General features: G+C 65.0%; 4 protein-coding genes across 5 annotated transcripts; 3 read left to right on the forward strand and 1 right to left on the reverse strand.

The window, feature by feature from the left end:
- On the forward strand, positions 1 to 4623 carry HROB (homologous recombination factor with OB-fold). 2 transcript variants are annotated; one of them, XM_069877308.1, is made up of 10 exons: positions 1 to 41; positions 924 to 974; positions 1214 to 1984; positions 2078 to 2161; positions 2330 to 2470; positions 2648 to 2756; positions 2836 to 2921; positions 3136 to 3255; positions 3999 to 4191; positions 4285 to 4623. In XM_069877308.1, exons 1-10 carry the CDS (start codon positions 39 to 41, stop codon positions 4356 to 4358), a joined length of 1632 nt encoding a protein of 543 aa, XP_069733409.1. In that variant the 5' UTR covers positions 1 to 38; the 3' UTR covers positions 4359 to 4623. The 2 variants fall into 2 exon arrangements, with proteins under 2 accessions (XP_069733409.1, XP_069733408.1); XM_069877307.1 differs by lacking the exon at positions 1 to 41 and having other exon boundaries at positions 815 to 974.
- Positions 4624 to 4866: 243 nt separating this feature from the next.
- ASB16 (ankyrin repeat and SOCS box containing 16) lies at positions 4867 to 8065 on the forward strand. The gene is made up of 5 exons (XM_069877309.1): positions 4867 to 5359; positions 5886 to 6153; positions 7063 to 7555; positions 7634 to 7747; positions 7814 to 8065. The coding sequence occupies exons 1-5, from the start codon at positions 5050 to 5052 to the stop codon at positions 7997 to 7999; spliced, it is 1371 nt and encodes a 456-aa protein (XP_069733410.1). The 5' UTR covers positions 4867 to 5049; the 3' UTR covers positions 8000 to 8065.
- A 1513-nt stretch (positions 8066 to 9578) lies between these two features.
- Positions 9579 to 11720, forward strand: TMUB2 (transmembrane and ubiquitin like domain containing 2). The gene is made up of 3 exons (XM_069877320.1): positions 9579 to 9823; positions 9895 to 10495; positions 11110 to 11720. The coding sequence occupies exons 2-3, from the start codon at positions 9951 to 9953 to the stop codon at positions 11468 to 11470; spliced, it is 906 nt and encodes a 301-aa protein (XP_069733421.1). The 5' UTR covers positions 9579 to 9823; positions 9895 to 9950; the 3' UTR covers positions 11471 to 11720.
- A 1371-nt stretch (positions 11721 to 13091) lies between these two features.
- On the reverse strand, positions 13092 to 19863 carry ATXN7L3 (ataxin 7 like 3). The gene is made up of 13 exons (XM_069877317.1): positions 19773 to 19863; positions 17861 to 17973; positions 17604 to 17736; positions 17091 to 17262; positions 16518 to 16615; positions 16338 to 16360; positions 16215 to 16260; positions 16026 to 16057; positions 15847 to 15915; positions 15334 to 15377; positions 15139 to 15210; positions 14262 to 14395; positions 13092 to 13845 (listed from the first exon to the last, which is right to left on the reverse strand). The coding sequence occupies exons 2-13, from the start codon at positions 17909 to 17911 to the stop codon at positions 13697 to 13699; spliced, it is 1023 nt and encodes a 340-aa protein (XP_069733418.1). The 5' UTR covers positions 17912 to 17973; positions 19773 to 19863; the 3' UTR covers positions 13092 to 13696.
- Positions 19864 to 21174: the final 1311 nt, after the last annotated feature.

Below are 21174 nucleotides of genomic sequence, written 5' to 3' on the forward strand. Positions count from 1 at the left end.
CCCCGCCCCTTCCGCCCCCGCGCGGGGCGCGCGCTGCCATGGTAACGGGGGGGGGGGGGGCGGCGGGACCCCCGGAGAGCGGGGTTCGGGGGGGTCCCTCATGGCGCCCCCCTCGGCCTCACCGCCTGCGGGGGCCTTAGGGGGTCCCGGGAGGGGCTCTGAGGTCCGGGGTGTGGAGGGAAGTCTGAGGTGCTTGGGGGTTCCGGGGGGGGGGAATATGGGGTTTCCGGGGTGCTCAGGGGTCCCGGCGGGAGGTGTCTGGGGTTCTCTGGGGGGGCTTGGGGGTCCGAGGGAGAAATCTGAGGGCCCTGAGGGGGCTCAGGGGGGCCCGGGGGGGAAGCTGGGGTCCCGGGGAGACTCGGGGTTCCGGGGGGAGGGTCGTGAGTCCCTGGGGGTGTGGTCTGGGGGTTCTCTGGGGTCCCTAAGGGGAATCTGGGGTCCCTGAGGAGGCCCGGGGGTCCTGGGGAGGGCTTGGGGGTCCCAGGGGGGATTCTGGGGTCCCAGGGAACTTGGGGGTCGCAGAGGAGGGGGGATCTGGGGGGAATTTGGGGTTCTGGGGGAGGAATCGGGTCCCAGGTGGTTCAGCGGTTCTGAGGGGTTCGGGGGTCCTGCGTGGGGGGTGCCTGGGGGTTCTCTGGGGTCCTGGGGGGAATCTGGGGTCCCCAGAGGGGGAATGTGGGGTCCCGGGAGGCTCAGAGGTCCTGTGAGGGGGTGTCTGGGAGTCCTCTGGGGTCTGGGGTTCTCTGGGGTCCTGGGGAGGAATCTGGGGTCCCCAGAGGGGGATCGTGGGGTCCTGGGAGGCTCAGAGGTCCTGTGAGGGGGTGTCTGGGAGTCCTCTGGGGTCCCTGGGAGAGAATCTGGGGTCTGCGGGGGCTCAGGGGTCGCGAGGTCTCCCCATGGCAGCCCAGCCTTGTCCCCCCCAGGCCGGCCGCCTGCAGCAGCTGCTCGGGGCCGACGCGGAGCTGGCAGATGAGGTGAGGGCGCGGGGACCCCCGAGCGAGCCCGCGGGTGAAGCTCAGGGGGCTCCGGAGCCTGGCTTGAAACTGGGGTGGGATGGGGAGAGGTGGGGCGGGATGGGGGGGGTGGGATGGGACAGGGACAGGGTGGGATGGGGACAGGGTGGGGTGGGCACAGACCAGGGGTGGGAAGGGATGTCCAGGGCAGGATGGGGGTGGACGGGGCGGTGGGGTGCCCGGTGCCTTCTCTCCCGCAGGATTTCCTCTCGGCTGTTCAGGATGCAGAGAACTGGTTCTCGGTCCCTAGATGTTCCTCACCTGGTGGTGGTGGCCCAGGACCTCCCGGCGCGCCAGCCCCTCGCCACCTGCAGCCCCTCCACCCGCTGGGACCCCCGCCCGGGCTGCGTCCCCTCGCCAGGCATCAGGAGCAGCCGGCGGGACCCCCGCCCGCGGGAGCAGCCCCCCAGGACGAGCTGGACAACGAGCTCCTCGTGGCTGCCTGCGTGGAACTAGAGGGGCCCGAGCTGCCGGCAGCCCCCAAGAAGCTGCGGGTGGGAGAAACCTTGGGATCTGCCGGCTCCGGGGCGCAGGGGGACAGGCAGGACCCCCACCCCACTCCCAAGCTGGTGCTGCGTCCCAGCGCAGCCGCCGCCTGCGCCCCCGTGTCCCCTGATCCCCTGGCAAAGCCGAGCGGCTCCTGCGGCCTCGTCCCCGCTCCCAGGGGTCCGGCTCTGCGGCCGCCCCGCGCGTCCCCGCGCCAGCCTGGAGCGAGCAGCTCCTCCGCGGGGCTGCGGGCGCCCCGGGCTCCTCGGCAGAGCCACCCCCTGCCCCGGCTGCCCCTCGCCAACCCGCCAGCCTGCGTGGAGCCCCCGCCGAGGCTGCCGGGCAGCCTGCAGACCCCGGTGGTCACCAACCACCTCGTGCAGCTGGTGACGGCGGCCAGCAAAGCACCCAGGGCTGCCCCCCACCTCCCTGCACCAGGGAAGACTCGCCGGTTCCCGGGGCCTGCTGGGATCCTGCCCCAGCAGGTGGGTACAGGGTGGGATGGGGCGGGAGCAGCTGGTGAAGAGGTGCAAACCCCCAGGCGTCTCTCATTTTCTCTCTCTTTTTCCCATAATAAGCACACGGGGAGGCTGCTGGAGGAGATCCTTGTTTCTGCTCCCCAGACTCCGGCTCACGGGGCTGTGGCAAAGCCGCGGACAGAGGTAACCCCCTGCTGTGGTGCAGATCCAGAGATGAATCCTGCAGGCCATCCCGGGCTGCGGCTTTCGGAGGGTGATGCTGGAAGGGGAGGGGGTCCCTGGGGTTCCCCCCTGGCTGTGAGGTGCGCTGGCTCAGCTCTGGGGTGGTGACCGTGTTTGTCCTGACTCCAGGGACCGCCCGGCTCCTCGCTGCCTGCAGAAGAGGATTTCGGGAAGGGCCCCTGGCTTGCCATGAAGACAGAGCTGGGGCTGGACGAGAGGGACCCCGGCTGCTTCCTCAGGACCTACAGCGTCGTCATGGTCCTGCGCAAGGTGAGGGAGGCCCCGGGGAGGAGCACCAGCCACACAGACTCAGCTTCTTGGCTCTCCCCTTGTCCCTTGGAGCTGTTTCCAGGGTCAGGCATGGGAGCGGGGAGGGGTCCGTACCGGGCTGATGCAGACAGCGTGTGGCTCTTGGGAACATTGCTGTGACGAGGGGTTTGTGTGCAGGCAGCCTTGAAGCAGCTCCCGAAGAACAAGGTCCCCAGCATGGCAGTGATGATCAAGACCCTGACCAGGACCAACGTTGACGCTGGTGCCGTGTTCAGGGACCCGACTGGTAAGCGTGGCCATGCAGGTCAGGCTGCAGCTCCTGGACATCGCCGCCCATGGCTAACGGGTCTCCTCCTCATCCACAGGGGAGATGCAAGGCACGGTGCATCGCCTGCTGCTGGAAGAGAGACAGGGCGAGCTCAAGCCGGGCTCAGTGCTGCTCCTGAAGCAGGTAGGAGATGTGGAGGCACAGCTCCAGCAGCAGCGATGTCTTTGGGGCTGCTTCTGCTGTGGGTGCTGCTAATCCATGGTCACCACATCCAGCTTCCCAGCTCACGTCCCATGGGAATGAGACAAGGGGCTCCTCTGGCTCCTTTTCTGGGTGCAGAGGGTGGTGCCGTTGGGAGCTGAAGCTCTGGCTCTGACGCACCGCTCTGCCCTCGCAGGTGGGTGTCTTCTCCCCGTCCCACCGCAACCACTACCTCAATGTCACCCCCAACAACCTGCTCAAGATCTACCCGCCGGAGCCCGAGGGCGGCCTCTCGCAGCCGTCACCAGCGCAGGAGGTGAGGGAGAGCACGATGCTGCTGCTTGTATCAGAAACGGTGCAGACAGCAGGTTCAGGGAGGTTCTTCTCCCTCTGGACTCGGCACTGGTGAGACCGCTCCTCGAATCCTGGGGTCAGTTCTGGGCCCCTCACCACAAGAAGGATGTTGAGGCTCTGGAGCGAGTCCAGAGAAGAGCAACGAAGCTGGGGAAGGGGCTGGAGAACAAGAGGAGCGTCTGAGAGAGCTGGGGGTGTTTAGCCTGGAGAAGAGGAGGCTGAGGGGAGACCTCATTGCTCTCTGCAACTCCCTGAAAGGAGGTTGTGGAGAGGAGGGAGCTGGGCTCTTCTCCCCAGGGACAGGGGGCAGGACGAGAGGGAATGGCCTCAAGCTCCACCAGGGGAGGTTCAGGCTGGACATGAGGAAAAAAATTTTTCACAGAAAGCGTGATTGGTCCCTGGCAGAGGCTGCCCAGGGAAGGGGTTGAGTCCCCTTCCCTGGAGGGGTTTAAGGGACAGGTGGACGAGGCGCTGAGAGACATGGGTTAGTGATTGATGGGAATGGTTGGACTCGATCCAGTGGGTCTTTTCCAACCTGGTGATTCTCTGATTCTATGACAGGGATGCTGACCCCCACGAAGGGCATCACCACGGGTCTGGACTGTGGGGACCCTTGAGAGCAAGCAGGGAAAAGGGGAAAGCTTGGGAGGGTCAGAGAACTCCTCCCGTGGGCCCTCAACAATTCTTCTCTGCTGGGTTTTGCAGGTCCCTGTGCAGCCTGGGTTACTCCCGGACCACTCTGTGCAGCCACCCCGGGGTGTTGCTGCCCCAGGGGACTGGGGGCAAGGGAGGATGGGCGGCCACGGCGTGGAGCAGCCTCCTGGGGGCTTCTCCCTGCACCCGCAGAGCCCTGCGCCCAGGCGAGAAGAGCCGGTGCGAGCTGACGGCTGCGACATGGGTGAGTGGAGGGTGGGGAGGAAATGCTCATCCCCGGTACCTCTTCTGTATACAAGTGAAACTCTTACATTTCATCCTCCTTCTGCCTGCGTAGATGATCTGGATGGACTCCTAGGAGAGCTACCTGAGGACTTCTTCTCTGCTCCAGCCCAGGCTGACTGCTGCTGACCTCAGGGAGCTGGGGCACGGCCGTAAGGCTGGGGAGATGGTTATTGCTGGCACAACCTGTGCTGCACCAGGGCCCGGCGAGGATGCCGAGCACACAGGCTACGCAGCAGCTGCCTGTCTGCTCCTTTGTCTGTTTGTTTTGTTTGTTGTGGAGCAAAGAGCTGGGGGGACCCGGGGAGTCCCACAGCCTCCGTGCCCGTCCCCGCTCTGCCGGACGGGCTGGTCCCTCTCGGCTCCCAAACCTGCATTAAAGGGCTGTTCTGTCCCTGCCTCGTCCCGTCTGCTCGTGTGTCACAGTCCCCTCTGCCACTGCAGCCAGCGGTGCCCCCATCCCCTCTCCGCACCGCTGCAGCACCCCAAAACCTTCCCCTGGGGGTCCCTACTCTCTTTCTCCACCGGGCACAAGGTGCTGTTACCTCCTGGAGCTCTTGCAGCCTCAGCCCAAGCCCTGCAGAGTTGGGGGGTACCCGAGTCCCAGCCTGTATCGTTCCCCCCAACAGGTTAAACACCCTGGCAGCCCCACGCCAACGTGACTCTGTTTACCACCCGGGACAAGTTATTTATAGGGCAGCCCGGCCTGGACTCTTGATTCAGCATTTGTGTGTGGGGCTCAGCCCTATTTATAACCCCCCCCAGCGGGCGCAGAGCGCAGCTCGCTGCCCCCCAGACCCCTTGCCCCCCGTTGGTTCCCATGGCCCAGGAGACCTTCGCCTTCACCTCCTCTGCCCTGCGCTCGCTGCGGCTGCAGCGGGAGCTGCTGGAGCAGGAGGATCGCCGGCGGGCCCTGGCTCGCGAGTGGGCTACGCGCCGGTTCCTTCCCGCGAGCGCCAGGCCCCCCCTGACCCCCGCCCGGCGGCCCCAGTACTGCCGGGACCCCGCTGTGCACAACGCTCTCTACGCCGGCGACCTCCAGCGCGTCAAGAGCATCTTCAAGGATGAAGCCACCGCCAACCTGGTCATGGAGACGGTCAGCGAGGAGCTGGTCTGGTCGCCCGAGCAGGGTACGGGGGCAGCTGGGGGGCTGCGTGGGGTGGGGGCTCATTTCCCTTTTTTCCGGTCCCTTTTCATAGAATCATAGAACAACCAGGTTGGAAGAGACCCACTGGATCATCGAGTCCAACCATTCCTATCAACCATTCCTATCATTCCTGTTTTCCTTTTCCCCTTTCTTCTTCTTTCCTTCTCTTCCTTCTTTTTCCCTCCCCACCCTCAATTCTCCCCATCTCACCCATTTCCCCCGGCTCAGGGCTCCCTGCAAACTAACGTGGGAAGCTGCGGGGGCGATGTCTGGGGGTGCAGCTCTTCAGGTTGGGGGAGCTGCTCAGCTTTGGGGATGCTGAGACTTCCCTGGGAAGGAAGAGAGGGGCTGGGGGGAAGGAGGGATCCTGGTTTTCCTGCCTGGGGGTGCAGGTGAGGGGTGAGTGTGAGCAGGATCCAGCCTGGGAGGGGCGAGGGGTTCCCTGCTGACCCCCCTCCCAGGGCTGCGGGTGCTGAGCCCCCCGTGGGGCTGTGGGTTCCCCCTGGCAGGGCTGTGGGTGCTGAGCCCCCGGCGGCTGCAGACGTCGCCGCTGCGCATGGCGTCGAGCCGGGGCCACGTGGCGTGTGCGCGGCTGCTGCTGCTGCGGGGCGCGGCAGCCGACGCGGTGGTTGGGGGTCGGGCTCCCCTGCACGACTGCGCGGCCGCGCCCCGCGAAGACTGCACCCGACTCCTGCTCGACTTCGGCGCCGACCCCAACGTGCTCAGCGAGGACGGCTCGGCCCCGCTGCACCTCTGCACCACGCCGGACAGCCTCGGGTACCCAACCGAACCCCCTGCCCCGCACTCAGGGAGGGTCCCCCGGTGCTGGGGGTCTCGGGGTCCCTGTCCCATGTCACCCGTGTCCAGGGAACCCCGAGGGAAGGTCCCCTCTTGCTGGGGGTCCCAGGGTCCCTGTCCCATGTCACCTGTATCCAGGGAGCCCTGAGGGAGGGTCCCCTGGTGCTGGGGGTCTCGGGGTCCCTGTTCCATGTCACCTGTATCCAGGGAGCCCTGAGGGAGGGTCCTCTGGTGCTGAGGGTCTTGGGGTCCCTGTCCCATGTCACCTGTATCCAGGGAGCCCTGAGGGAGGGTCCCCTGGTGCTGGGGGTCTCGGGGTCCCTGTCCCATGTCACCTGTGTCCAGGGAGCCCTGAGGGAGGGTCTCACGGTGCTGGGGGTCTTGGGGTCCCTGTCCCATGTCACCTGTATCCAGGGAGCCCTGAGGGAGGGTCCCCTGGTGCTGGGGGTCTCGGGGTCCCTGTTCCATGTCACCTGTATCCAGGGAGCCCTGAGGGAGGGTCCTCTGGTGCTGGGGGTCTTGGGGTCCCTGTCCCATGTCATCTGTGTCCAGGGAACCCCGAGGGAGGGTCCCTGGTTGCTGGGGGTCCCAGGGTCCCTGCCCCATGTCACCCATATCTAGGGGGCTCTGAGGGAGGGTCCCCTGGTGCTGGGGTCTTGGGGTCCTTATCCCTCATCACCCGTATCCAGGGGGCCCTGAGGGAGGGTCCTCTGGTGCTGGGATTCCCTGGGACCCTGTCCCACGTCACCCGTGTCCAGGGGGCCCTGAGGGAGGGTCCCCAAGTGCTGGGGATCCCGGGGTCCCTGTCTATCTCCCACGTGCCCAGGGGTCCCCCAAGGGAGGCCTGCGGTGCCTCGGGTCCCCGTGCATCTCACGCTTGTCCCCGAGGTGTGCGGAGCTGCTGCTGTCTCGCGGGGCGCGGGTGGACCTGGGGACGCGGGATCGGGGCTTGACACCGCTGCACGTGGCCGCGCGGCAGGGCCTGGTGGCCCACGTGGAGCTGTACCTGCGGCACGGAGCCGAGCCCGGGCGCTGCAGCCGCCAAGGCGAGACCCCCCTCAACGCCGCCTGCGCCGCCGCCGAGCGCCCCGAGGACGCCAAGCGCTACTGCCGGGTGGCCGAGCGGCTGCTGGCGGCGGGCGCGGACGCCCAGGCCGCCGGCCGCAAGGCCCACACGCCGCTGCACAACGCCTGCGGCAACGGGCAGCACCGGCTGGCGCGGCTGCTCCTGCGCCACGGCGCTGACGCCACCGTCGCCAACTGCGCCGGCTTCACCCCCTTGGACTGCGCCGTCCACTCCGTCGAGGAGTATCGGCACCAGCGCCCCGAGGACACCATCGCCCTGCTCCTCGACCACGGCGCACGCCCCGTGCACCCCAAGGTGGGCGACGGCGCTGCCGGCGGGGATGGGGGACGCGGCGGGGTGTCCCGCAGCCCGGTGACCCCTCTCCGCCACCAGATGCTCGTGTTCTGCTGCCGGCACCCGCCGGCGCTGGAGTTGGTGCTCAACGCCTACGACCGCGTGCCGCCGGCCGAGGGCTGGGCGCGAGCCGTGCCCCCCGAGCTGTGGCAGGTAAGTGGGGGACGTGGGGGGGACGCGGCCCCTCGGCGGCCACCTCACCCCTCGGCATCACCGCAGGAGCACCGGGAGTTCTACGCCTCGGCTGTGGCGATGGCGGGGCGGCCGCGGCGGCTGCAGCACCTGGCTCGCTGCGCCCTGCGGCGGCACCTGGGCGCCCGCTGCCACGATGCCATCTCGGCTCTGTCGCTGCCGCCCGCCCTGAAACGCTACCTGCAGCTGCCCCTGCAGGGGCTCATCTCCTGAGGGGACACGTCGCAGGGGGTGCTCCGTGTCCCCTTCGCCTCGGTGACAATAAAGGACACGGCACAGGCGGCTCTTGCAGAGGCTCCTTCCGTGCGGAGGCGACGGAGGTGTAGGGGGTGTCGTGGTCCACTCATAAGCAGATGCGGGGTGGTTCGTTTAATTTATGATTTTGGAGTGCAAAGGAAAAAATAATATTTCAACAAGTCAGGGGAGTGAAATTTCAATCCAAACTGGAATGTTATTAATTGTGCCTGTCAAGGGGCTTGTGATGGGAAGAGAAAAAATGAACAAGGAAAGAGATGGGGAGAAAAAGGAAGGAAGGTTCAGGCTGGACAGCAGGTCCAGGGAGGTTCTTCTCCCTCTGGACTCGGCACTGGGGAGACCGCTCCTCGAATCCTGGGGTCAGTTCTGGGCCCCTCACCACAAGAAGGATGTTGAGGCTCTGGAGCGAGTCCAGAGAAGAGCAACGAAGCTGGGGAAGGGGCTGGAGAAGAAGAGGAGCGGCTGAGAGAGCTGGGGGGGTTTAGCCTGGAGAAGAGGAGGCTGAGGGGAGACCTCATTGCTCTCTGCAACTCCCTGAGAGGAGGTTGTGGAGAGGAGGGAGCTGGGCTCTTCTCCCAAGGGACAGGGGACAGGACGAGAGGGAATGGCCTCAAGCTCCACCAGGGGAGGTTCAGGCTGGACATTAGCAAAAAATTTTTCACGGAAAGGGTGATTGGTCCCTGGCAGAGGCTGCCCAGGGAGGGGGTTGAGTCCCCTTCCCTGGAGGGGTTTGAGGGACGGGTGGACGAGGTGCTGAGGGACGTGGGTTAGTGATTGATGGGAATGGTTGGACTCGATGATCTAGTGGGTCTCTTCTAACCTGGGGCAGCTTGAGGCCATTCCCTCTCGTCCTGTCCCCTGTCGCTTGGGAGAAGAGCCCAGCTCCCTCCTCTCCACAACCTCCTTTCAGGGAGTTGCAGAGAGCAATGAGGTCTCCCCTCAGCCTCCTCCTCTCCAGGCTGAACACCCCCAGCTCTCTCAGCCGCTCTTGAGGGCGCAGGGAGGCTCGGGGACGGGTCCAGAACAGTTTTGAGATAGAGGTAGCTCTGGGTCCCAGCTGTGGCCGTTCCCGCGAGGCCCGTGTCTGTGATTTACAGCCAAGTCCTGAGGAAAATGTTGAGGCAGCAATCGAGTCTTTGACCGACTCTTAGAGGGCGGAACAGAGAGGCGGGGGAGGAACGCGGAGCCGGGAGGTGAGGGGGAGCCCGGAGCGGGGACGGGGGACACCGAGGCCCCGCCCCTTCCAGAGCCCCCTCACAGGCCACGCCCACCCACGCCAGACCACGCCCCCTACGTAAACCACGCCCTCTTGCTACGAGGCCACGCCCCTACGCCTCAAGCACGCGTATTAGGCCACGCCCACTCGCGCTGTCAGGCCACGCCCACATCGCCAGCCGCCTCCATTCTCAGCCCCCCAGTGGGCGGTGCGCGTGGCCGTGACGTCATGAGCGTGCGTCCCGCGTTCTCCCCTCCCGCCCCTCCCCGGCGCGCGCGGTGACGTTTCCGCTTCCGGCGCGCGGTGAGAGCGGGCGGGGCCTCACCGGGGCTGTCAGGGACCCCCCGGGACCCACCAGGGCCGCCCCCCCCCGCCCCCGCTGGGACCCTCGGCTCACCTCGAGCTTCCCCGGCAGCCCCACGCAGCCCCCGGCCCGCCAGCGCCGCCCCCTCTCCGGGATTTACCCCCCCCGCGCCGGGTCCGGCCCCTCCCGGGGAGGCTTTTCCCGGTGTTAACCGCCTCCCCCCACTCCCCGGGCCGGGCACCGAGGGCCTTCGGGAGGCGAGGTAAGCGCGGCCCCGCCGGGCAGCCGGCTGTGTCCTGCCCTGGCCGCCTCCAGCTCGGGCTGTAATTACAGGTGCCGCGCTAATTGGGACGTGGGAAGCGGTTGGATCCCTCTCCCGGAGCGGTGAGATGGAGCCGCCCGCCGCCGCCACCTTCATCCGTGGGATGGGGGACGAGGTGACGGTGGCGGCCGGCGTCGTGGTGCTGGTCCTGGCGCTCGTCCTGGCCTGGCTCTCCACCTACGTCGCTGACAGCAGCAACCAGCTCCTGGGAACCATCGTGGCGGCGGGGGACGCGGCCGTCATCCGCCTGGGCCCCGTGGAGCGCTTCGTGGGGGCGGCGGGGGCGGCCGAGGCCCCGGAGCCCCCCCGCGTCCCCGAAGCTCCAGAGGAGAAAACGGAGGAGGAAGGGGTGGGGGTGCCAGAGCCGGCGGCGGAGCAGGGGGACAGCGGCAGCCCCCCCGATGCTGGCCTGGAGCGGCTGCTGGACATCCGGGGGTCGCCCAAACGGGGCTCGGCCGCCGCACCCGGTGCCCTGGGCAGCCAGGGAGGAGCTCCCAGCCCAGCGGGCCGCGACCTGTGCTCCGATTGCATCACCGTCCGGCTCAAGTTCCTCAATGACACCGAGGAGGTGGCCGTGGTGCGGCCCGAAGACACCGTGGGGGGGCTCAAGAGGTACGTGCTGTGAGGGGGGAACACGGGGGAAAGGGATGGGGGGGTGAGGTCGGGCTGCCTGGCTGCAAACCCCCTCGACCTGGAACAGGCTGCCCAGGGAGGGGGTTGAGTCCCCTTCCCTGGAGGGGTTTAAGGGCCGGGTGGACGAGGTGCTGAGGACATGGGTTAGTGATTGATGGGAATGGTTGGACTCGATGATCCGGTGGGTCTTTTCCAACCTGGTTATTCTATGATTCTATGAACCTCTGCAGTTCTTGTGCCCCTCCGCACCTTAGCACAGCAGAGGGTTTTTCATCCATTCTTGGTTGCCGCTAGCCCCACACTTTCCCAAGGGATCCCCTCAAAAATAATGAGGAGCTGCCGAGGTTAAATTAATGAGTTTAAAAGAGACTCAGTGCCAGCAGTGGTGCCATCCTTAAAGTCATACAATCACCAGGTTGGAAAAGACCCACTGGATCATCGAGTCCAACCATTCCCATCAAACACTAACCCATGTCCCTCAGCACCTCATCCTTGTCCCCCCCAGCCAGATTTCACGATGAGGGGGGATCCCTCAGCCCCAGGTTGCTAAAATCCCCTCTGTCACTCCCATCCCTGCCTCCCTTCTCCTGCAGCAAATACTTCCCAGGCCAGGAGAGCCAGATGAAGTTCATCTACCGGGGGCAGCTGCTGCAGGACCAGGGCCGGACGCTGCGCTCGCTCCACATCACCGACAACTGCGTCATCCACTGCCACCGCTCCCGGAACGTCGCCGCTGCTGCCACCCTGCCAGACCCCGGCACGGCTGCATCCGACACCGGCAGCTTCCCGCTTGGCGTGGGGAGCCTGCTGGTTCCCGCCGTCATGGTGGTGCTGGCGGCCGTCTGGTATTTCCGCATCAACTACCGGCAGCTCTTCTCCACGCCGGCCACCGTCTCCTTGATCGGCGTCACCGTCCTCTTCACCTTCCTGGTGTTGGGGATGTACGGACAGTAGGGATTCAGCCTGGTGGGATCGCAGCACTTTCCTCCCCACAGCGTTGCGGCAAGCGGAGCCTTCGCAGCGGGAGCTCGGCCTGTTCTTCTCGGTCTTGGTGCCAGACTTTATCCCCTCCAGAAGGGGCTGAGCTCGTGGCAGATGCTGCCCACAGCCCCAGGCTGAGCAGTGCGGCGGCTCCAAGCTCTGGAATGGGCTGCGGCTTCTGCCCAGAGACTTTTTAAAGCAAATAAAAGGTGTAACCTCTGCACGAGCGCTCTCGCCTTCCTGCACGAGGGGCAACTGCAGTGGAACCGCGGCTGCCTCCCCGCCCTCCTGGGGTGGGAGTTTGAAACAGGGACAGCCCCACAAACCGAGCGGTGGGAGAGGAGAAAGGAGTGTGACAGCTCTGCTTAATTAAACACCAGTAATTAAGTGGGGTTCGTGGTGCCACACAGCAGCCACAAGCCAGGGATACCAAGTCAAGATGCAGTTTTATTTACAGGGGCAGCCACAACCCACTGACGGGACACACAGACCTCACAACGGCTCAGCTGCCCGCGCAGGATGGAGAACGGCACAGACACACGAGTCTGAGTCCCAGAGGCCCCGGGTGCCACCGGCTGTGCCGCAGGGCGAGGACACAGACCTGGGCACCACCGGCTGTGCCGCAGGGCCAGGACACGGATCCAGTGCTGCTGGCTCTGCCGCAGGGCGAGGACGTGGAGCAGGAGGGCGCAGGGCACCTCCAACTCCACTTTGACCCCACCTCGCAGCCCCAGAAGGGTTCAGGGCGTCCCCACCCTGGTCACTACCCTCCCCAGGCAGTTGGGGGTGGCCCAGGGTGGTCCCCCATGTTTTTGGGTGCCCAGACCGACCCCCCCCTCGGGCCCCAGGGCACGCGAAGGCCAGCTCGGCGTGCTCCGGTGGCCAAGACCCCCCCCTCCAGCCCCAGAACCGTGCCAGGAGCACCCACCAACCACAGCAGGAGGGCACCGCAGGCCCCCCCCAGGCAATAAGAGCCCCCCCCCCCGATGATTTGGGGACCCCCCCACCTCCCGCCATGCCCCCGTTCCTGCCGCAGCACTCGCTTTAGCAGCAGTTTTGAAAACAATAGTGAATCCAGAGTCAGCACCATAATTCGCGAGCCCACTGGAGCGACCGGCCCCACCGCTGCGGCGTGGGGGGCAGGAGCTGCACCCCCCGCTCCTGGATCCCACAGCCAGACAGGGGGTGTCAGACAGTGAGCTGGGGGGGTGCTGCTGAGTTAACCCCGTCCTCAGTGCAGCCCTAACGCGGAAACCAGCAGAGTGGGGCTATCGCTGGGTTGCAGGGAGCTGCGTTCAGCCCCCCTCAACCCCGAGGCAAAGCCTGTGGGGGTCCCAGAGGACAAAAACTCCCCACCCCCCAGCTGCAGCCCTGGGGATGCAGGGCAGCCTTGGGAAGTGGGGGGCTCTACCTCAAATCCGTGTTGTTGCCTCCCCACCCATGAGCTCTGTGGCCGTAGGGCGATGGTGCATTTCGGAGCCCCCCCTCCCCACACAGGGACGGTCACAGCAGCTCCCCCCACCCTGAGCTTCCCCCCCTCCCCGGCCCCCCCCCAATCAGCCCCCAAACACAAGGATGCAGCATGCAGCCCCCCTCCCAGCCCTGTGGAGCCTGAGCAAGCCCCGCGGAGGCACAGCTGGGCCCCAAACACGCTTCCCAGCAGCCAAATCCAGGCTCACGGCAGAGCTGGGGGGTGTGGGGTCCCCACTTGTCTCCTCCCAGCAGGAATAAGCTCCCCCCCTCCCCAATATGCTCCCCCTGTCCTGAGCCAGCCCGACCAGCGAGCGCCAGCCCGGGGCATGGAAGGGGGAGCAGCCCCAGGGTTGAGGGGACAGCAGAGATCTGCACCCCCCCACGCCCCAGTACGGGACCTCCCTGGGGGAGGAAGCCTGGGAAGGGGGCAGAGCTGGATTTCAGGTGAGAAGCAGGGGGGGTTGTGCCCCCTTGGAGCCTTCGTGGGAGCCCCACGCACAGAAACTGTCACAGAATAAATAGAGGCACCAGGGTGGGGTGGGAGGGGAGGAAGGGAGGCTCCCAATTCCAGCCCCCCCCCTCCCCTCCCCCTGTGGCGATGGCCAAGTCCTCCATCCCCCACGCCCCAGGTACCCACTTTGCGCCCCTAACGGGGCAGGAGGGGCTGCCCCAGCCTGTGTCCATCTGTCTGTCTGTCTGTCTCCCGACCCTTCGGCTTCACTGGGCTCAGTTGATGTCGTCGTAGATGCTGGGGGTGTGGGGCGCAGGCGGCTTGGGCTTCTTCTTCTTGCTGGAGCCGAGCCCCGGGGCACCGCTCACCAGCCCCAGGTGGGGCTTCTTCTTCTTGGTCTTGCGGGACTCGGAGTTGTTTGTACCTCAGGGGTGGAAAGGGAGGAGAAGGGGGTGTTCATAGAATCATGGAATCACCAGGTTGGAAAAGACCCACCAGATCACCGAGTCCAACCGTTCCCATCAATCACTAACCCATGTCCCTCAGCACCTCGTCCACCTGTCCCTTAAACCCCTCCAGGGAAGGGGACTCAACCCCCTCCCTGGGCAGCCTCTGCCAGGGACCAATGACCCTTTCCGTGAAAATGCACCCCAAAACGATGTCCCCACCCTGGGAAGGTGGGTGACAATGTCCCTGCAGATGCTCCAGGGACGTGGAGGTGGCTTTGGATGGGCACAGTCTGTCTGTTTTCCCCTCTTGTGCTGCAGAGATGCCAGGCACCCCCAGTTTTGCCCCGTGGAGGGGTTTGTGCCACAGGATCTGCCTCCCCCAAACACTCACTGGCTTTCGAGGAGGCTGAGTCAGAGGGTGAGATGTCGGAGGAGCCATCCCACTGCAGCCGGCTCATGATGGCCTGGCTCTCCGCCACTTCGAAGCTGTCATTCTCCACGCTGCCCTCCGCCTCGGGAAGGGACCTGGGCAAAGGCGTTAGAATCATAGAATCACCAGGTTGGAAAAGACCCATCAGATCATCGAGTCCAACCATTCCCATCAATCACTAACCCATGTCCCTCAGCACCTCGGCCACCCGTCCCTTAAACCCCTCCAGGGAAGGGGACTCAACCCCCTCCCTGGGCAGCCTCTGCCACTGCCCAATGACCCTTTCCGTGAAATTTTTTTTCCCTGATGTTCAGCCTAAACCTCCCCTGGTGGAACTTGAGGCCATTCCCTCTCGTCCTGTCCCCTGTCCTTTGGGAGAAGAGCCCAGCTCCCTCCTCTCCACAACCTCCTTTCAGGGAGTTGCACAGAGCAATGAGGTCTCCCCTCAGCCTCCTCTTCTCCAGGCTAAACACCCCCAGCTCTCTCAGATGCTCCTCTTGTTCTCCAGCCCCCTCCCTAGCTTCGTTGCTCTTCTCTGGTCTCGCTCCAGAGCCTCAACATCCTTCTTGTGGTGAGGGGCCCAGAACTGACCCCAGGATTCGAGGAGCAGTCTCACCAGTCCCCGGGATGGGACGAAGCCCATGGTGCAAGGGAAACCCTGGGGGCTCCAGCCAGCTCCCTGACACCTGGCTGCGTGGCACATCCTGATCCCAGAGCCCTCCACAAGCCTCCCAGGGGTGTCCCCAGCCCCACTGTCTCTCCAGGTCTCCGCTCGCGCTGGCAGCAGAGCCTCACCCCCATCCCTGCCTCGGGACCCCGTGTGCGGCCGCTCACTCACGCAGAGGGGCCAAGGAGGTAAACCCGGACCGATCTCCGCTGCTCATCCGTGTGCTGGGGACACCGCAGGGACCTGTGGAGATCCGGGCTGAGTCAGGTGTTTTACATTCTCCCCACCAGCTCCCACAGGGACCTGGGCACCCTGGGGTCCCCCCAGGGCCTCTGCAGCGAGCGGGGAAGGCTCAGGCCCTCTCACCTGGTGCACATCTTCTTGGTGTGCTCGGAGATCACCCCGCATTGCTGGGGAGAGAACGGACAGGTCAGAGGGTGGAGGAGCATCCACGTAGCCTCTGGGCTGCATCGCACCAGGACAGCCCCGGGGACCCCAGCCCAGGGCACCCAAGCCCCCCGCCCCCAACTACTGCCCTGTGGAGACATTTTACAGGGAAGAAGGACCCAATAAAGGGTCTTCAATCCATCAGATCCATCAGATTGAAGTCCGTGCTTTAATCCCCTCGCTGCCCTGCACCCCCAGACAGAGCAGCCACCACCTGGGACCCCACAACCCCCAAGATCAGGACCCAGTGGGGCACAGGGCTCCTGCAAACCTATCCACCACGATCAGGGCGCGCCCATCCTCATTCCCAGCCGGAAAATCATCCTGGGGGGGATGGAGCTGAGCCAGGGGAGACCCCAGGAGCCCCGGGCCCCGCGCACCCCATCCCGCTGGGGCTCCCCCTGCGCCCCGACGGTGCCCCTGGCCACAAACCGTGGTGAGCAGTGTCCGCAGCTCCTCAGGGCCCAGCGTCTCGTAGTTGATGCCTGTGGAGTTGCTGTACTGTGGGGACAGAGAGGGCATCAGAGCTGGGGGTAACAGGAACAGGAACACTCTCTCACTTGGGAGAGCGACCAGCACCACTGCCCCCGCCCCATCCCACCTGCACTCACCTTGAAGGGGTCGGGGTTCCCGCCGATCTCACCTGCAGGAGAAGGGGGTGAGGAGGTGCCCAGGGTCCCCTGTGGCCCTGACCCTGCTGCCAGCCCCACCCTGATAAGCCCTGCCCCCAAACCCCACCCTGATAAGCCCCACCCCCACCCAACCCCCACCCCCAGGTGACCCCAGCCCCCCCTCCTCACCATTTTTATGTTTAAGGGACTTGGACCTGCGGGGCGAGTTGGGGTTCTGCAAGGAGAGAGCAGGTGTTTGCGGGGAGCACGAGGCGCCCCCCGTGACCCCAGCAGCACCCACACCCCCCTCACCTTGTCCGACTTCCTCTTCTTTGCTGCAGGGAGAGAGAAAGGATGATTTTTACCTTTTCTAGATGATTTGGCCCCAGTCTCCGCAATCCACTGGGAGCCCCACACACGCCCAGGACCGGGGGGCAGCTGGGATGTGTCCCCCACCCCCCATAGGGGGCAGGGGCCCCCAGCGCCCCCCACCTTTCTTCTCGGAGCCATAGGACCAGTCATTGTCATTGATGTCATCATTGTCCTCCTGGTCGCTCTCCGACTTGTTCATGTTGTTGCTGCTCGCGATCCTGCATGGGGACAGCAGGAAGGTCAGGATCCACCGCTGAGATCCATCCCGCAGCTTTTCCAGCACTCCAGAATCCCTCCTGTACCCTCTCCAGCAACTCAGGATTCATCCCACACCCCACCAGCTCTGCCGTGCCCACCCCAGACTGTCCTAGCCCCAGGATCCTCACCCAGATCCAAGGGATGCGGGAGACAGAGAAGCCAGGTTTCCCAATTTATTCATAGAATCATAGAATCACCAGGTTGGAAGAGACCCATTGGATCATCGAGTCCAACCATTCCCATCAATCACTAACCCATGTCCCTCAGCACCTCGTCCACCCGTCCCTTAAACCCCTCCAGGGAAGGGGACTCAACCCCCTCCCTGGGCAGCCTCTGCCACTGCCCAATGACCCTTTCTGTGAAAAATTTTTTTCCTAATGTTCAGCCCCTCAGCCGCAGCCCGGCCCTGCCTCAGTTTCCCTGTGCGGCGCTCACCTGCGGTTGGCGATGCGGCTGCTGTTGCGGCCCATGCCCAGGCACTTCTCCAGGTGGGGGGCGAAGCGGGAGGCAGCGATGCTGCGGCTGCAGTTGGGACACACGCATTCCTTGTTCTTCCACTGGTTGTAGACCTGCCCGAAGATGTCCACGCCGGGCTGGTCCACGATTTCTGTGGGAGAACACGCGTCAGTCCTGGATCCCGAGCCCTCCCCGTCTCCGCTGCTTCGCCCTGGGCGTCCCTGCCCAGACCCCCCAGCCCGGTTTTGGAGCCCTAAACCCGCAGCACAGGGGTCTCCAACGCCCACCCACCCAATTCTACTGCAGGGCAACGTTTCTGGGGTTCAGTTTAGTTGGTTTACAGAATGGTGGTGGCATCTTGGTGGCACTGGCTCTACCCGGGGGGGAGATGCTCGGTTTTAATCCCCCCTGCACCCCAAATCCTGCACGTGGGGGCGACCGATCCCACAGCTTCGCCGCCCCCCACCCGTTGCCGGGAGCCGCGGCACTTGCCAAAATCCTTCATGCTGTCCGGGTCCGTGTCATCCAAGAAGAAGTAGCCGCACTTCACTGCCCGGTGGACCTCGAAGCAGAGGCCCAGGCAGGCATCGTCCACCAGGTCCGTGTAGATCTCGTGTGCGATGGCCTGGGGTGGGGGGGGGGGAGGAACGGTTGAGGCGGGGGGGTTAAGGGTGAGGAGGGGGCCGCGAGGCAGCCAGATGATGGTGCCGGGGTGGGAGGGGGTTAGATGGACAGCGGGGGCCGCTCACCTCCAGTTTGCTGTTATCCAGGCCAGACAAAGACATTTCCTCCATTTTCATTTGCAACTGCTCGCGGGGAAGCCACGCCGAACGCTCATAGCACAGGGCACGCGGGGGTCCCGCTGCGGGGCGGGGGGACACAACAAGGGCTGCGTTGGCTTCATTGCCCCACGGTCGGACCCCCCCCCCCCGCAGAAATCTCACCCCCATCCCTGGGAGCAGGCAGCACTCCCAGCCCCAAATCCCTCCCCATCCCTAGAAGCACCCCCAGAACCCTGGGGTGTCCCCAGGCGCAGGGACAGAGCCCTGGGATCAAACCCTTGGGGTGGGGTGGGGGGGCACGGGGACCCTCAACCTGGCAGCCCCCCCCACCCCTGGCAGGTCAAGGGAAGGTGGGGAAGGGTCCCGGGTCTGGATCTGCTGCCAGAGCACCCCACCAACCTGGGGTGAGTATGGCTGTCACCCAGGCAACAGACCTCGCCCCCCCCCAGACGCCCCCACTCATCTCTGGGTCACAGCGGGTGCCCCCCTGCACCCCAAAGCTGCCCCCCAGCACCCCAAAGCTGCCCCCCAGCACCCCAAAGGTGCCCCCCCCTCCTCCTCCCCCAGTTGAGGGCACCGGTTTTGCTGCATCACCCGCCTGGGAGATGGGGCGGGGGGGGCAGGGATGGGCCGTGTCCCCCCCCCGCACTCAGATGAAGGGTCCCGAGTCACCCCCACACCCACAACCCCCCCCCCCCACCTCCACCCAGGAAGAGGAAACAGCAGGGATGGGATCCCTGGTCGGGGGGGGGCAAACAAAAGGGATGCAGGGACACGGCAGGGAGGGCTGCACATTGGGGGGGGGGCTACACCTTCGGGGGGCTGCAGGCTTTTGGGGGGGGGGGCTGCACTGCACGTCCGCGGCAGGGATCGCACCCCTGGGGGGCTGCACCCCTCGGTGGGAGCGATGGAAGGGGGGGCTGCATATTCTAGAGGGGGCTGCATATTCTAGAGGGGGCTGCACACTCTGGGGGGGCCTGCACTCTCGGGGGGGGTACACATTCTAGGGGGGGGCTGCACTCTCTAGGGGGGGCAATGCATATTCTGAGGGGGGCTGCACATTCTGGAGGGGCCGCATTCTGGGGGGGGCTACACATTCTGGGGGGCTGAACTCTCTGGGGGGGCTTCACTATCTTCGGGGGGCTGCTCACTCTGGGGGGGCTGCACTATCTGGGATGAGGCTGCACGCTCTGGGGGGGCCCGCACACTATGGGGGGGTACACATTCTGGGGGGGGCTGCACTCTCTCGGGGGGCTGCACATTCTGGGGGGGGGCTGCACATTTCGGGGGGGGCTGCACACTATAGGGGGGGCTGCACATTCTGGGGGGGGCTGCACATTCTGGGGGGGCTGCACATTTCGGGGGGGGCTGCACATTTCGGGGGGGGGCTGCACACTATAGGGGGGGCCTGCACATTCTGGGGGGTCTGCACACTATAGGGGGGGCCTGCACATTCTGGGGGGGGCTGCACACTATAGGGGTGCCCTGCACATTCTGGGGGGGGGCTGCACACTATAGGGGGGGCCTGCATATTCGGGGGGGTGCTGCACATTCCGGGGGGTGCCTGCACGTTCTGGGGGGGCTACACACTATAGGGGGGGCGCTGCACACTATAGGGGGGGCCTGCACACTATAGGGGGGGCCTGCACATTCTGGGGAGGGCTACATTCTCGGGGGGGGGGGTGCACATTCTGAGGGGTAGGTTACACTCTCTGGGGGGGCCTAAACATTCGGGGGGGGCGGGGAGGGGGCGCGGCTGAGGCCGGCGCCTCACCAGGGGATTGGGGGCGGGGGGTGGGGGGGAAGGCGGGTCCCCGGGGAGGAAACGGCTCGGGGCCCCGGGGTGCTGGGGAGGGGAGGGGGTGGGGGGGTCACTCACCGGCGCGAGGGGCCCGCGGGGCCGGGTCAGCGCCCCCCCTCGCTGCGCCGCGGGGCCCGGCGGCCGCGCGCCATGCTGGGCGGCGGGGCGGGGCGGGGCCGCGCGGCGGAGACGCGAGGGGGCGGGGCCACGGGAGGGGGCGGGGCCACCGCGAATAGGCGGTAACGATGGGTGTGGGCGGGGCCTAAGGATGGGCGGGGCCAATGGGAAGAGGCGGTTCCAACAGGGTGAAGCGGAACCCAGAGTGGGCGTGGCCAACGGGAATGGGCGGGTCCAATGGGGGTATGTCGGGGTCACGTGAGTGGGCGTGGCCAAGAGAGTAGGCGTGGCTAATGCGAATAGGCTGTTTCAATGGGGTAGGGCAGAGATCTAAGAATGGGCGGGGCCAAGGGGAATGGGCGGGGTCAGGGGAGTGGGCGGGGGCTACGATTCGCTGTTACAGTGGGTGGGCGTGGCCAGAGCAAGTGGGCGTGGCCAATCAGGACAAACAGTCGGTAAAGTGGGCGTGGCCTGTAAGTGGGCGTGGTCAATAAGGGGGCGTGGCTTACTCAGTTCGACAGGACCCAATGGAATGGGGCGGGGCTAATTGGAGTGGGCGTGGCTTCCGGGTGGGCGTGGCCATGGAGACAGGGGGCCCCCCTGCCCCCCCATCCCAATGTTCCCCCCTCATCCCAATGTTCCCCCCCATCCCAATGTTCCCCCATCCCAATGTCCCCCCCCATCTCAATGTCCCCCCCATCCCAATGTTCCCCCCTCATCGCAGTGTTCCCCTCCCATCCCAATGTTCCCCCCCTCATCCCAATATTCCCTCCCATCCCAATGTTCCCCTCCCATCCCAATGCTCCCCCCCATCCCAATATTCCCCCCATCCCAATGTTCCCCTCCCATCCCAATGTCCCCCCCATCCCAATATTCCCTCCCATCCCAATGTCCCCCCCCCATCCCAATATTCCCTCCCATCCCAATGTTCCCCCCCATCTCAATGTCCCCCCCCCATCCCATTGTTCCCCCCCCATCCCAATATTTCCCCCCCCCCGGGCCAAGAACACTCCTCACACCTGTGTGGTTTTTTTTTTCCTAAAGTTTTATTTTTTATAGTAATGACATGAGAACAGAAACGGCATTTTCCACTTTATTATACAAAAAAAAAAATCAAAAAACGCAAAAAAAAAAAAAAACAAACAACAAAAAAGAAAAGAACCGAAGCCCCGGGCTGGGGACCGCGATCCCCCCCCCGCCGGGCAAATTCCGAGGTGGGATTATTTTTTTTTTTTATTTTATTTTTTTTGTCTTTTTTTTAAACCTACAAAAACACTCTTTAAATATTAGAAAAAAAAGATGATTTTTTTTTTGTTTTTTTTTTCCATTTTTTTTTTTCTTAATGTAATTCACAAGGACTTCC

The sequence above is a fragment of the Phaenicophaeus curvirostris genome, chromosome 26 (genome assembly GCF_032191515.1).
Source record: "Phaenicophaeus curvirostris isolate KB17595 chromosome 26, BPBGC_Pcur_1.0, whole genome shotgun sequence".
Classification (NCBI taxonomy): Eukaryota; Metazoa; Chordata; class Aves; order Cuculiformes; family Cuculidae; genus Phaenicophaeus; species Phaenicophaeus curvirostris.